This window comes from Harmonia axyridis, chromosome 7, assembly GCF_914767665.1.
Source record: "Harmonia axyridis chromosome 7, icHarAxyr1.1, whole genome shotgun sequence".
NCBI lineage: Eukaryota > Metazoa > Arthropoda > Insecta > Coleoptera > Coccinellidae > Harmonia > Harmonia axyridis.
Window position 1 is genome coordinate 2,990,727 of NC_059507.1, and position 13,663 is coordinate 3,004,389.

At 34.2% G+C, this 13,663-nt stretch overlaps 1 protein-coding gene across 2 annotated transcripts in view; it reads right to left on the reverse strand.

The window, feature by feature from the left end:
- Positions 1-13,663, reverse strand: part of LOC123683924 (homeobox protein XENK-2-like) — a 27,737-nt gene continuing 14,074 nt past the window's right edge. For both annotated transcript variants that reach the window (XM_045622931.1, XM_045622930.1), the window contains exons 2-4: positions 4,447-4,652; positions 1,279-1,669; positions 1-597 (exon numbers count right to left, since the gene is read on the reverse strand). In XM_045622931.1, the coding sequence (XP_045478887.1) occupies positions 375-597; positions 1,279-1,669; positions 4,447-4,639 (807 nt within the window). In that variant the 5' untranslated portion in view covers positions 4,640-4,652 and the 3' untranslated portion in view covers positions 1-374. The remainder of the gene's footprint in view (positions 598-1,278; positions 1,670-4,446; positions 4,653-13,663) is intronic.

The following is a 13,663-nucleotide window of genomic DNA, read 5'->3' on the forward strand; positions in this document are numbered from 1 at the left end:
TTTTAATCATGGAGTATATATATAATTATATATTTTATATTAACTCTATCACATCATTTATAATATAAAATTGACTAGTCTGTGGTTCACCACTACAAAACCAACAAATGTGCTTTAGTCGGAGTCCGTTCCAACGCTACCTACAAAATCACATTCTAAAATCTATTTACACATTTATACATGTCCTAACAAGTTTCGATATTTACAATTCTCACAATAAATATTTCATTCCAAACTCATAAAACGAATCTGCGAAGAAATCTGCGTCAAAATCTGCGTTTCGAAATGAATGACACCAACAGCTGCTGATGCTGTTGTACATTCATTTCAGGATTTTCCAGCTACTAACAATAGATTATTCCTTGTCGTAGGTATTACCACCAAATTCTGGATTGGTTGTACATAAGGTGGTGGGGATGAGCTCCCATCATGATGTTAGTAGGAGGCATTAAATTATCTGATTTTGGTGGACCACCAACGCATGGTTTACCGTCTCTCACTAGAACTGGTACTGCTACCCTTCTCGGCGAGGGTAAACCTGTGCTGGATCCTTGGTCATGCAAGCCTTTTTCATGCTGGGCACGTTTGGTCTTATATCTGTAAAGAAGAAAGGATATTTAGAAATTATATTCTATGGTTTGGCGTTTTAGGCTAATCCATCGATAAGACATTCCAATTTGTAAAAAAAGGCTCAGGAATCAGGATAAAAATCAAAAGTAATATCTTCTTTTGAGTTACAAACACTCTACCCAACTGAATTTCCCTATAACATCACATCATAGATCATTGATAAACAATACAAATTAAAGTGGACCCATAACAGAGCCCTGAAGAACTCCTAAATTGATTTTACATGTGCAAGATGTATAACATTTTTTGATCAAAAATATTTCGTCATGTCTCTAATACTTTTTCCCCAAAAATAAATCCTTATTTGTGTAGATACACTTATTTATTTAGAACCTGTGTGTACTTATTTCATTCGAAGATATAATTCCAGTCGAAATCACACAATGCATGTGTTGCTAAGCAATAAGTCAACTATATAATTTGAACAGATAACAATGATATTGATGATAGATTTCGTGTATGCATTGAGCAACAATAACTCTCGAGGATAGTAGAGGATAAAAAACTCGACGTGAAAAGCTCTTGAGAACTCGTTCGTGATTTTTTTATACTTGAAATAAAAGTATAAGCTTCAACAACCCAGATAATAACTTCACCTAACTTTTAAATTGTAGAAGACGTAAAAATTATAATATAATTTGTACATACCTGTGATTTTGGAACCAAATTTTAACTTGGGTAGGTGTCAATCTGATTATCGAAGCCAAATGTTCTCTCTCAGGAGCCGAAAGATATCTTTGTTGTCTAAATCTCCTCTCCAATTCGTAGGTTTGGGCTTTGGAAAACAGCACTCTGCGTTTCCTCTTTTTTTGATTGGCTGAGTTGGAATTTGTGTGATCCGATGCGTCCTTGTCGTCTTCTAAGCAATCTTCATCGTCATCTCTTTCATCTGCTGATGTTGCTGTGGGATCGATAGTACTGGAACTATGATCTTGAACAGAAGGATCCACACTAGAACGGTCTGATATTGAAGGACTTGTGCTGTCAGGACTCAGTTGTGAGGCATTTGGTAGAGGTAGGTGGTTGGTAATGCTGAGTGCTGGAAAGAAAGAATATCATACATGAAATTTTGAAAGCTAGTAATTCGTTCGATTGAAATTTCAATTCTTGTATCACCGTACTCTCCAAAAGAGCCATCTACGAATATATTATTTTATTATTCACGAATTTAGAAGTTAAGCAAAAAAACAACAAATACACTGCGCCAAAAAATTGACGCACATTATGGAAATCTAAAATTTATTCTACAACTGAAGGTGTTCTCAATGATAATTATTTTTATCAGAATTATGCATGCATCTGTTATCCACTTTCAACGTTTTCTTCAATGCAGATGTTTTTTCCCAGCAGGAATAAAAAAAGATGAGATTATCAGATTTTGAATGTATTGACTCCATTCTGAAATCAGTTGTTCTCGATCAATTCTAGCGATCAATAGTTTTTCTTTCGTTTGATTTTCTACACTCGATCGCTATGCAACGCGAAACACGCAATTTGACCCAAGAGGAATGTGCCCAAGCGGTAGTTTTGCGAGAAGAAGGGTGGACATACACAAGAATTGCAGAAAAGTTTGGAGTTTTCCATACGAGTGTGTCCAGAATGTTGCAGCGATTCAGGGAGACAGGTATGAATGTCCGAAGACCGGGACAGGGTCGACCACGGGTAACAACTGCCATTCAAGAACGTTACTTGAGAGTTCTTCGTTGAGACAACGGTTTGCAACCACTCGCCTCCTTCAAAATCAGCTTGAGTAAACTCATGGGGTGCAAATTAGCACTCAGATAATAAGGAATCGCCTCAGAGAATATGATTTAAGGCCTCGTGTCGCGACAAGAGGCCCGGCTCTTACCCCAGCCCATCGAAGGGCGCGTTTGGATTTTGCGAGAGAGCATATCCATTGGGAAGAGGCTGATTGGGAAAGAGTTCTCTTCACAGATGATTCTAGATTCTACCTCTACCATTGTGATCGACGTTCACTTGTATACAGACGTCCACATGAAAGATATGCTCAGTGCAATTTCCTGAATACTACTGGTTTCGTGGGAGGATCGATTATGGTTTGGGGTGGAATATATCTGACTGCTCGCGCAGACCTAGTGGTCGTTGATAATGGAGCTATGAATGCTGATCAAAGTCAATGTAGAGTTAACTTTCATTAAAATTGAGATTTTCAGAATGTGCGTTAATTTTTTTGCGCAGTGTAAGTTCCTCCAAAGCTATTCGAAAAGAAACAACAATTTTTTTATGACTAAATGTTTAGGATTCATGGAGTTCTTTTATATTTCTGAAACCATTCAAGTCGCTAGGTATTCCTTTCCAGAAATTATGTTTGTCAATGGATTTGGCAACGACTCCTTAGTAAGGCGAAAAATTATTATTTTTCATCAAAAGAAAAATGTTAGCAGCTGAACCTTTCAAAGAATACAGTACGAAATAGATAGAATCTAAAATCGAATACAAAACGAGCCAACTGAGCTATCGTTATTCACCTCCAATAACAGCACATTGCTCTAGTATCATAATAACTCTCAACCTAGAGTTCTACTCGGAAACTATAACAGCTATTCGCATAAAATTTGGTACAAAAAACGTTTGTAATTTACAATTAATTGTCCCAACTTTAAAACAAGATTCGTGAAAATTGAAAATGATTATGATTACAAGACAAGGACAATTCAAACGCTCAACATCATAACTCATATACATTTTTCCTGAAAATTGCAGCTGCTTTTCGAAACGGTTGAGACATTGAAATCCGGGACTTCGAACAGCTGCCTCATCGAGTAAGGCGTGACTTGTGATGCTCCCGTGTTTCCAGAGGGTTCCCCCAACCAGTAGCAGCTCAACATTAAACATCTCTTCAGCCACCGACATTTGCCACCTATCAAGGGTAATATATATCGGTTACAGCCCTCTATTCAAGTATCAGCGAACCTTTACAATTCAAATTGGTTGTAGTGTGAATATAACTGTTCCCAGGGCCTAATCCTGGTGTTGTATTGGGGGCTTAATCACTTCAGAGGAGGGAGGCAGACATTCGAATAATGCTCTATGGTTTCGAGACCGCGTGCATATACAGATTTAATGATATATTTCATTAACTAATGGGAGATATATCAACATTCATATCCCCAATTGAAATTTGTAATCATTGTTCTGAAATGAGGGTTGAAAATATCTAATTTTCTGAAAACATAATATCTTTACCTCCCACGAATGACTCTTTTTTCTTTTCAAATCTAATTTTGATGTTTTTTTTTGTTCAAAAAGGAACTTTGACTTTGAGGAATAATACGCTGTATTAGTGATGACTTCACACAACGCCATTTCAGTTCTCCTGTCAGTGTTCGGAATCCAAACAAACAAATTGTCATTCAAATTAATAAGTTGTCGATGAAGAAATTGGCTTATTTTAATAAATAAGATTATTTAAGGAACGATTATACTACTAATTGGTAGACAGAAGGCACGATATTAATGCCAGTAAGTTCGAACTGGAAGTTCAACTAATAAACACGGCTTTTTACAAAATTTGGGGAATGATACAGGATTCAAACTTACTGATATTAACCTCGTTCCTTCTGTCTATCAATTAATACTGAAATATTTCCTCAAATACTATTATTTATGAAAACAAGCCAATTCCTTCAACGACACCGTACTAATTTGAATGACAATTTATTTGTTTGGATTCCGAACACTGACAGGAGAACCAAAAATGGCGGTGTGTGACGTCACACTAATAGAGCGTATTGGCGATATGCTCTTATTCGGGATTCCAACATAAGTGATAAAATTAATTCAACAATAACTTACGTTCTGTGACAGTAGACCAGTGCCTGTTCAGAGTTGTGTAAGGGTTGATGTCAGGCGCTGAGTTAGTGAACAAAGAGTTTTCTGGTGCTGAATTATCATAAGAATTAGGAACATTTCGATCGAGCTCCAGAATGTCACTTATGGCAAAACTAGCTGGTCTCTGTTGGTTCATGGTAGAACCACTCATCTTCATGCTATCCAGTAATCTGAAAAAGAAATACTTAATTAATATATGCTATAGGTGTGAGAAGGCTTTATGTAGGAAAAAAATTGTTATGATTGTAGCACTAACCTATATAGCTAACGCAAGGATGAGAACAGAATACAGCAACAGTTATTGTGTCCGATAAGCCAGGAATAAATAAAAAATTCACCAAAAACTACTGGCCGATACGTCTAATGCTATTGAGGCTCACTGAATATGGTACTCAATGATTTAAGAACGAACAACCTACTGGATTAGTGCTATTAAATGTTGAGAGAGCATTCGACCGATTTTGGGACGAAATACCTACTAGCCTACAAGATGAAGATGGCAGACTACACTATCAGAATCTGTAAGATAGTAAGAAACTACCTGAGGGATAGGAATTTCTACGTCAAAATGGACGACGCTAAATCTACCAATTGGCAAGTAGAAGCAGGAGTGCCGTAAGGCTCATTTCTAGGCCCTCTACACCTCAACATATAGCCAAATAAATCAAATTACGAAACTGTTAAGAACTATATTGGGTGAAGAATATCTTCTATCGGCCATAACTTCAGAACGCCTGAAACTATCGCTTTGCGAACTTCAGGTTTTTCATGAAAATTTGATGGAATTTCTGTTTCTGTTAAGAAAATCCTATCATTACATTTAAAATTTCGGAGTAAAATGAACAAAACAATGAACTTATGACTCAGCGCCCCCTATAGAAAACAGCAAAAACAAATTTATCATGAGTATATTTTGTCCTCAATCAACAAGATATTATCTTTCAGACGAGATCTAATTTGCTCAAAAAGGTTGAGACAAACTGAAGTTACAGGCATTTCAATCAGTCAGATTTCTCCCTTTCACCTACCCTCATTTGATGTCGTAAAATCGAAAGTGACAATTTAAAAAGATAGAGTATTTTCCAAGGATTACAGTGATTATATTTTTTCTTCAACTTCATATGAAACATTTTCGAGTAAAATTCATTTTTCTACTCGATGGTAGCTATTACGCCCTCTATCGGTAGAGGTATGAACTTCCAAACAATTTCCAGTGTGTTTTCTTGTACACTTTAATAATGAAAATTTTTACCGCAAGTCTCTACGATGAGTGGATCCTGAGATATAGCCACTTACCTCGCTTATTTGCCCACCCTGTACATTAAAAACTAATAGGTATCATACTTTGAGGTGGAGTATTTCTCTTCAGATGACATATAAATATCCAGTTCAAATTACTTCATTCTCTAATGAAAGAATTTTCTCTCGATTTGAACTTCAACGGATTCGATTAAATGTTTGTAATAAATTTTATCCTCATATTATTTTTCGATAAAAGCTCTACACTACGTTTACAGACAATAAATTGAAGGGTTTTCGTTTACTGAAGCCATCCTTGACCCAATTTTCAGTTTTGCGTAAATCTCAATAATTTAAAAATAATGCAGATCTCAAAAGAATGCTCTATGGAAAGAAATTTTACTGTATTGAAGAAGTGTTTGCCGAGATTGAAGCCTATTTCGAAAGCCAAGAAGAATCTTACTGAAAAAATATAAAAAGCAGCGTTTTATGAAAAGATTTTTTCTTCTCCTCGATGAATATTTCAACTTAGTGCGGAAATATTTTCGAAATATGCCACTAAATATTATCCCGTAGAAGTTTCGTTATATTGAAACTATTAGATTAGAAAAAGGTCTATTCTCTAATTCAGTTGATTTCTCAATTGTTATAGATCATGAATACATATGTTTATATTTTTATACAATGATCTTTAGATTTGTTCAAGGAAACTTTCCATGTTTAGAATCCAAAAATCAGTCCGCTGTTTTTTATGGCTAAAAATGTATATCTTACATTATATTTTACAACTGAAACAGTTACAAATTACTTATTCAAGCAGAATTGTCCAAATTCCCAGCGAAAGTTTATTCAATTCAGTAATAGTTTCACCTACACATAATACTCTTTTTTCTACCTGTTCAAACCTGCAGAACAAGAACCAAAAGTCAATGATTCTCATCCTGAGATCGTTCATTGTGCAGCACCACGCACAAAGGAATGAAAAACTGACTAATATCATTCCGCTATTATCAGGTTCTCTCGACCACTATGAGAACTAGCCGGGGCCGGAAATAGAACCTTTCGGAATTCCGATTTTACCGTCGAAATCGGCGTAACCTGCCATTGTGGCAGTTTGTTTCCATCCTTGACTGGACCCCTAGGGGTTGCAAGGTATAACAATAATTCTGCCTGAAGATCTTTATTGACGCAGAAAGCGGAGGTGACAATAAGTCAAATCCGTGGTAGTAGCGATATGTCACGTACGAGTCGTAAACAGGTGTCTTTCAAACTCTCCGATAATTATTGTCAGGCATCCCTTCCAATTTTTTATTGAGAGGTTTGAGTGTCCTACACAGGATCTTGAACGAAGTTATTGAGAGTTTCTCGGAATTTTGTGAACAGGTGAGTAATTATCCCTAAGAAGATCAACCACTTGACTTTCGAGTGTTCCTCCCAAGGGAAAAATGCATACCCAAAAAAATTTGACTTAGTGACCGTAGAATAGAATTGAAACTTCGACAAAATCGCTTTTGGAAATAATTACAGGTTGTCCCAAATCCGATGCTCACTGCATCTCGAGAATTTTAAGTGTTAATAGAGAAAAAATCTTCAAGCACCCTCGATTTCTTTTGTCGAAATAATAAGATCTCAAAAATCAGATCATATATATCTTGCGTTTCTGAAAATTGAATGTTTCAAATATTTCGCTACTAAAACGTTTTTTTCAGTAATTTTTATGGCTTATATAATAAGTACTCATAATAGATCATAGAAATCAATTACCGTCTTAGAGATATAGAGGAGAATTAGTGTTTTTTAAATGGAACACCCTATATTTCTCAACACAGTTTTTAGTAGCAGAATTGTTGAAAAGCATTTGGAAAACGCCAAATCTCATCTATATCTCTAAAATGGTAATTGATATCTATAATTTGTTATGAGTATCATATAAACCAAGATAAACTCAAAAAAAAAGTTAGAATTTTTCAAATATTCAGAACAGAAACCAAAATATAACTAAATATTTGAAACACACATTTGTCAGAAACGCCTTGTAACTCTAAAACGATTCAAGATATCTATGATCTGCCTCCTGATATCTAATTATTACTATAAAAAAAAATGAAATAATCAAAATTAGTTTCCACATATATGTATTTTAACATCAACAGCAATTGGTTCCACAATACTGTTGTTTTTTCAGGTAAAGTAAACATTTTGATTGAAGCTGAATTATGGCGTAAAATTGTTGGCGAAACAATTGTTGTTAATATTGATATATTTGTAGGTATTAATTTTGTTTTATTTCATTCGACTATGATAGACTATTCCCATGTCTTATAGAATATCTCAAATCGTTGAAATCTAAAAGAGCCAGAATTTTATTCACGAAAACTATTGTGTTTTTCAATATTTAAATTGTTTCCCTTTGAAATCTTGATTTCTGAAGGTTCATTATTGAAAATGACATACCAAAATGGTTCATTTCCGGGATTAGTTCTTCCAAATTCTGCAGGATATGAATTTGGATTAAAAAAGGATGACCTGTACATTAACTCGAAAAAACATGATTATTTATTCAAAGGCCAATAGGATCGCAATTATAATTGATCGAGGATCAATCCCTATTGTGATGAATTCAATCAGATAACGACAAAAATAATCGAAAAAACAAGAGTGATGGGCATAGGTATGTACGTCAATCATGATAATTTTTTTTCCGATGAATTTGATAAGATAAAATATTTCCTTCAGTTTTCTGAATTTTGATATGGTGAACAGAGAAACCAATTGTCAGAATAAAATCATGCATGATACGAATTAAGCCATCTGAAAATTAGGGGATATATCATTATTATTACTAAAAGTGTACATGAACTCAATGGAATCAGTCATCATTTTTCGACAAATGAACAGAAAAATTAATACAATGAGAATTCGTTAACCATAATATGATGAATTGTTTTCAATGAATCAAGGAACAACTTCCAATAAGCCAATTATATAGGTTGTACTTTGTATGAGTAATGCATTATTGTCCAAAGCACTTAATGTCCGACATCTAATGAGAAAAGATCTTCTATCCAATGAAGATTTCATCGAAACAATGAATACACTCAATATCAATTATAGAATTGTGCAATTTAAGAACAGAGATTTATAATATCAATGGAATGCAATTTCATTATATTCATGAAAAAGTACCTATATTTTATGTAGGACATCAAGTTCATGATTGCCATTCTTGAATACAAGTCAAATTTGTTTTCTTGGTTTTGTTTTTCTTGTTGTATTTCCATTCTTTTGATTTTTTCGTATATAATATCATGAGGAAAAATATTGTGAATGAAATTTTGTTTCTTTGGCAAATTTGCTGATGACGTCTAGTGAAAAAGTCACGATAAAAATATTAGGTAAAAAATCAAATATAATATCATAGTATACATAATATACTTTATACTAGGTTAATATTTACGAATAAAAAGGCAACGGAACTGAAATTAGATGCTCTTTTATCTATGCTTGTTGCTTGTTATCTTGTAGACTATCTACTATACCTATTTGATTGATCTTTTCATTCACATTTCTCTTGGACAAACAGATTTTCGAGATTTAACCTCAGATAAGGAAATAATATTTGATCGAATAACAAAATAAAATTTACCCTGGTAGAGCAGATCGCATTGCTGGAGAACACCAAGCCCCAGGCAGCAAAGCTGGTGCCCAAGGATGCAGCAGCAAAGGGGGCCATGCCAAAAGAGCTGCTGCAGCAGAAGATGACGGCACTGTTACACTAGCAGGCGGCATTGTAATGCCTTCAATCCGAGGCTTCTCCTTATCAGCCACTTTTCAAAAAACACCACACCAATACGTAACGCGAAACGACTGCCTTGAAGATGCCGATCGAACGAAACGTCGTATGTTACAAAATCCGGTATATCTTATTGAAAATCGCTGTTACGCAGCACAAGAGCTCCCAGAAGGTTAAAGTGGTTAGGCACGCGAGCTTCAAGAGCTTCTGAAGCACCACTGAAGAGCGTTGAAGAGGTGTTCTTCACTCGAGAATCTCTCAAACCCACCAATAAAATTTATCCCCTAGGGGGTGGAGTCTACGCCGACCAATGGGGAGAGGAACACGCCCCTTTTCGAAAAGCTGCGTATGCTTTCCAGCAAAGACCCTTTGTTCTCTTTATGTTGTTAGTGAAGAGGCTTTTTAGGTCATTTGAGTGTAATTCTTCGATCTCGAATTGAATACAACATACTGGTTTCTGATTCTATTGTGATGTTAATGGATGTATTTCCTGCATGATGAGTTTGGTTGTTTTTTATTGTGGTGGTGGATTTTTACACTACCCTCTCAGACTGTGTGTAACAACGCGCTGCTTTGGCTCTACCCTGGATGATGATGGTTGTATAAGATATAAGTTCATTTGTTCTTTTAAATCACGTATCGATTAACAGATTTTACATTTGATTTTCTCTATTTCAGTATCGTAATGAGTTCATTACAGTTCTAAAAACAGTGCTGTAATGAACTCATTCCAGCATCGTTTTCAGTTATATTTTTCGTTTTGTGGTTGTCTCTAATGCCGTTCAATCCTATCAAATTTCAACAAACGTCAATAATTGTCAACATAATGTATAATTTGTTTATTGTGAAATGATTTGCAGCATTATTCGCAATTTCTCTTGATTCTGGTGGTGTTAAATCGATTTCGTCAGACATAATTCATGAATTTAATGCGTAATTTTAAATTATTCAAAAATTCGAAACGTACGATTCAAATTCAAATTCCGTAATCTGTCAATTTTCGTAACAGTCACACCAACTGTCAAGATACAATGCAATAGTCACTAGAATATAAAATCCGAATTTTTCATTGAATTTCGACAATATTTCACAAAGCTTGACTGAAATAGAGAAAATATCGTCTAATACTCGTTGCAGAAGGCAATTCCAACAATGTTGCGTTCGAAAACTCGCTCCTTCGTCGCTCGTTTTCGAATTTCGCATTCGTGTTGGAATACGAGCCCATTCTGCAACTTGTTTTAGAATATACTATTATAGAATTCACAACACTTTAAATTAAAGTAATACGTATTGATATTGAATACAAGTTTTTCTCTAATTCTGTGACAAATCCGTTCATTCTGCCATACTTTGTAGAATAAAATCGTGCAGGAATTTCTCAGTTTCACAAAGATTTCATGATTATATTTCATTATTATATGTTAACATAAAGAGTTTCGAGTACCAATTGGTACTCGAAACTCTACTGTCACGAATTCATCTATAATCTGTCAAATTTGTGCTACAAAAACAGTTCTGCCAACCAACATTTTTCAATTCTTAAGTCACTAAACGATATATATGGAAATATTCCATTAACTTCATTAAAAATTCAATGAATTAGAGAAAATAATGCATAACTCTCATACAGAAGTTCCGTTCTAAAACTCATTCTTTCAAAATCTCGCCACTTCGTGAACTCGTTTCTGCATTTTAACTCATGGAAGAATATCAATTCCTTCTGCAGTTGTATTATAAATAATTATTATTATTTTCACTATTTTATTTTGGACCTAAATAATAATTAGTAAATTTCACGAACTAATTTACCTAATTTGTAGTGGTGCGTTAATTTATATGAACAAAGTGTATTAGGGATTCACGGCTTGACTTGATATTCAAGCTACTTAACTTGGGCTTGACTTGAAATCATACTCAAGTTCGATTCAAGTAGTAGTTTTTCAATGTCGAGTCAAGTATTTAATTATCAAGTACTTGGCATGACATTGAAAAATTACTACTTGACTCGAACTTGAGTTGATTTCAAGTTGAGTCCAAGTCAAGTAGTTTTAATATCAGGTCAAGTAGCTTCAATATCAAGTCAAACCGCGAATCCCTAGTATTTATTGTATTATAAATACTACTTCTTTCACCAAATGGAATGGAAAAAGTTAGTTTGTGCTGGTTTTTCTAATATAGTAGCTTAGAATAGTATATATTTTCGTCCTATTCTCATTTTCTCTCAATATTCACAATTGTGAGCACTGATTTTGATATAATTATTTATAATACAAGTGCAGAAGGCATTGATATTCTTCCACGAGTTCAAAATTCAAAAACGAGCCACGAAGTGGCGAGTTTTCGAATGAACGAGTGGTAGAATGAGCCTTCTGTACGAGTATTATACATTATTTTTTCTAATTCATTGCATTTTTATTGAAATTTATGAAATATTTCCATATCATTCAGTGATATTTGCATTGAAAAATGTTGGTTGGCAGAACTGATATCTTTTAGGCAAATTGATGAATTGACAGATAAAGCCGTGGCGGAAAGTTCGGAGTACCAACATATAATAATAAAATATAACCATGAAAACTGTGAGTTTCTGATACCTATATTCTCGCACGATTTTGTTCTACAAGATGTGGAAGAATGAACGGAATAACCACAGAATTAGAGAAATAATTATTTTAATTTTCACTATTTCATTATGGACCTAAATAATAATTAGTAGATTTCACGAACTAATTTTCCTAATTTGTAGTGGTGCGTTAATTTATATAAACAAAGTGTATTAGGGATTCACGGCTTGACTTGATATTACAGCTACTTAACTTGGGCTTGACTTGAAATCATACTCAAGTTCAATTCAAGTAGTAGTTTTTCAATGTCGAGTCAAGTATTCAATTATCAAGTACTTGACATGACATAGTAAAATTACTACATGACTCGAACTTGAGTTGATTTCAAGTTGAGCCCAAGTCAAGTAGTTTTAATATCAAGCCAAGTAGCTTTAATATCAAGTCAAACCGCGATTCCCTCATATTTATTGTATTATTATTACTTCATTCACCAAATGGAATGAAAAAAGTTAATTTGTGCTGATTTTTCTTATATAGTAGCTTAGAATAGTATCTATATATTTCCGTCTCTCAATTTCTCTCAATATTCACAATTGTGAGCACTGATTTTGACAAAACATTCTAAACGTTGTTGAAGCGTGTATTTCAAAAATTGCTTGCTATACCGCATTGATTCTCCTTGCTTGAGAACACGATTTTAGAAGAAAAAAATTTCGAGAATCAATTTTGTATTAATGTCCTAGAACTTATTGTTCCGCTGATATAATTTTATGAAATTCTCTTACGGATTTCGAAAATGATACCGTCGCTTGCAATTCTCAAAAAAATTCTACCTTGATAAAATATTATATTTTATAATTTTCAAAAATTTTTCAAAACGTTTATCGTTGAAAATAAAAATGCGAAACCAGACTTCAATGAATTAAAATAGTTATCTATGAATCTACTAACTTCATGATAGCTCAAACCTAAAAGCGAAAACTTGAAATGACTTACCCCATCATTTTTCTGCAGTAACAAACACGTGGCATTTTATTCTCTGTCTATTTCGTAGACAAACTCAAAGTACTTGTTGCTTGTAAGGTACCACTGTAGATACTGCGCAAGTATTTTGCTTTGCAGGGGTGAAATTTCTAAATTTGATGGCAAAACAAACTTTTCAGCATTCAATTCAAAAGGAGTATTGTAAAGTTAATTTATTTTATGGGTACTTCTAAGTCATCTTCCAGTGAGTACCTGATTTGACTCTTGAATGCAAAAGGGCCATCCTACAAGGATTAAATTTTATGATCTTGGTGTACAGCACAAAAGAGATCTATGTTGGTCGTTAGGTAGTTTTGATTTTATCTCTATAATCAACAGTGATTCAGGATTTTGATTTTCATAAATTGAAGTGTAGAACCCAATGATTACAGGAGCTGTATCCGGTTCTTAACATATACAGGGTGTCCCGTGAAGACCACGTTAAACCAAGGGCGACTGTAGATCAAACTAAAACCCACCTGCTATGACAACATTCCCATAATAAGAGTCTTACTGTTTTCGAGATATTTTTTTTGGAAATTATGAATTTTTGCCCCTTTCA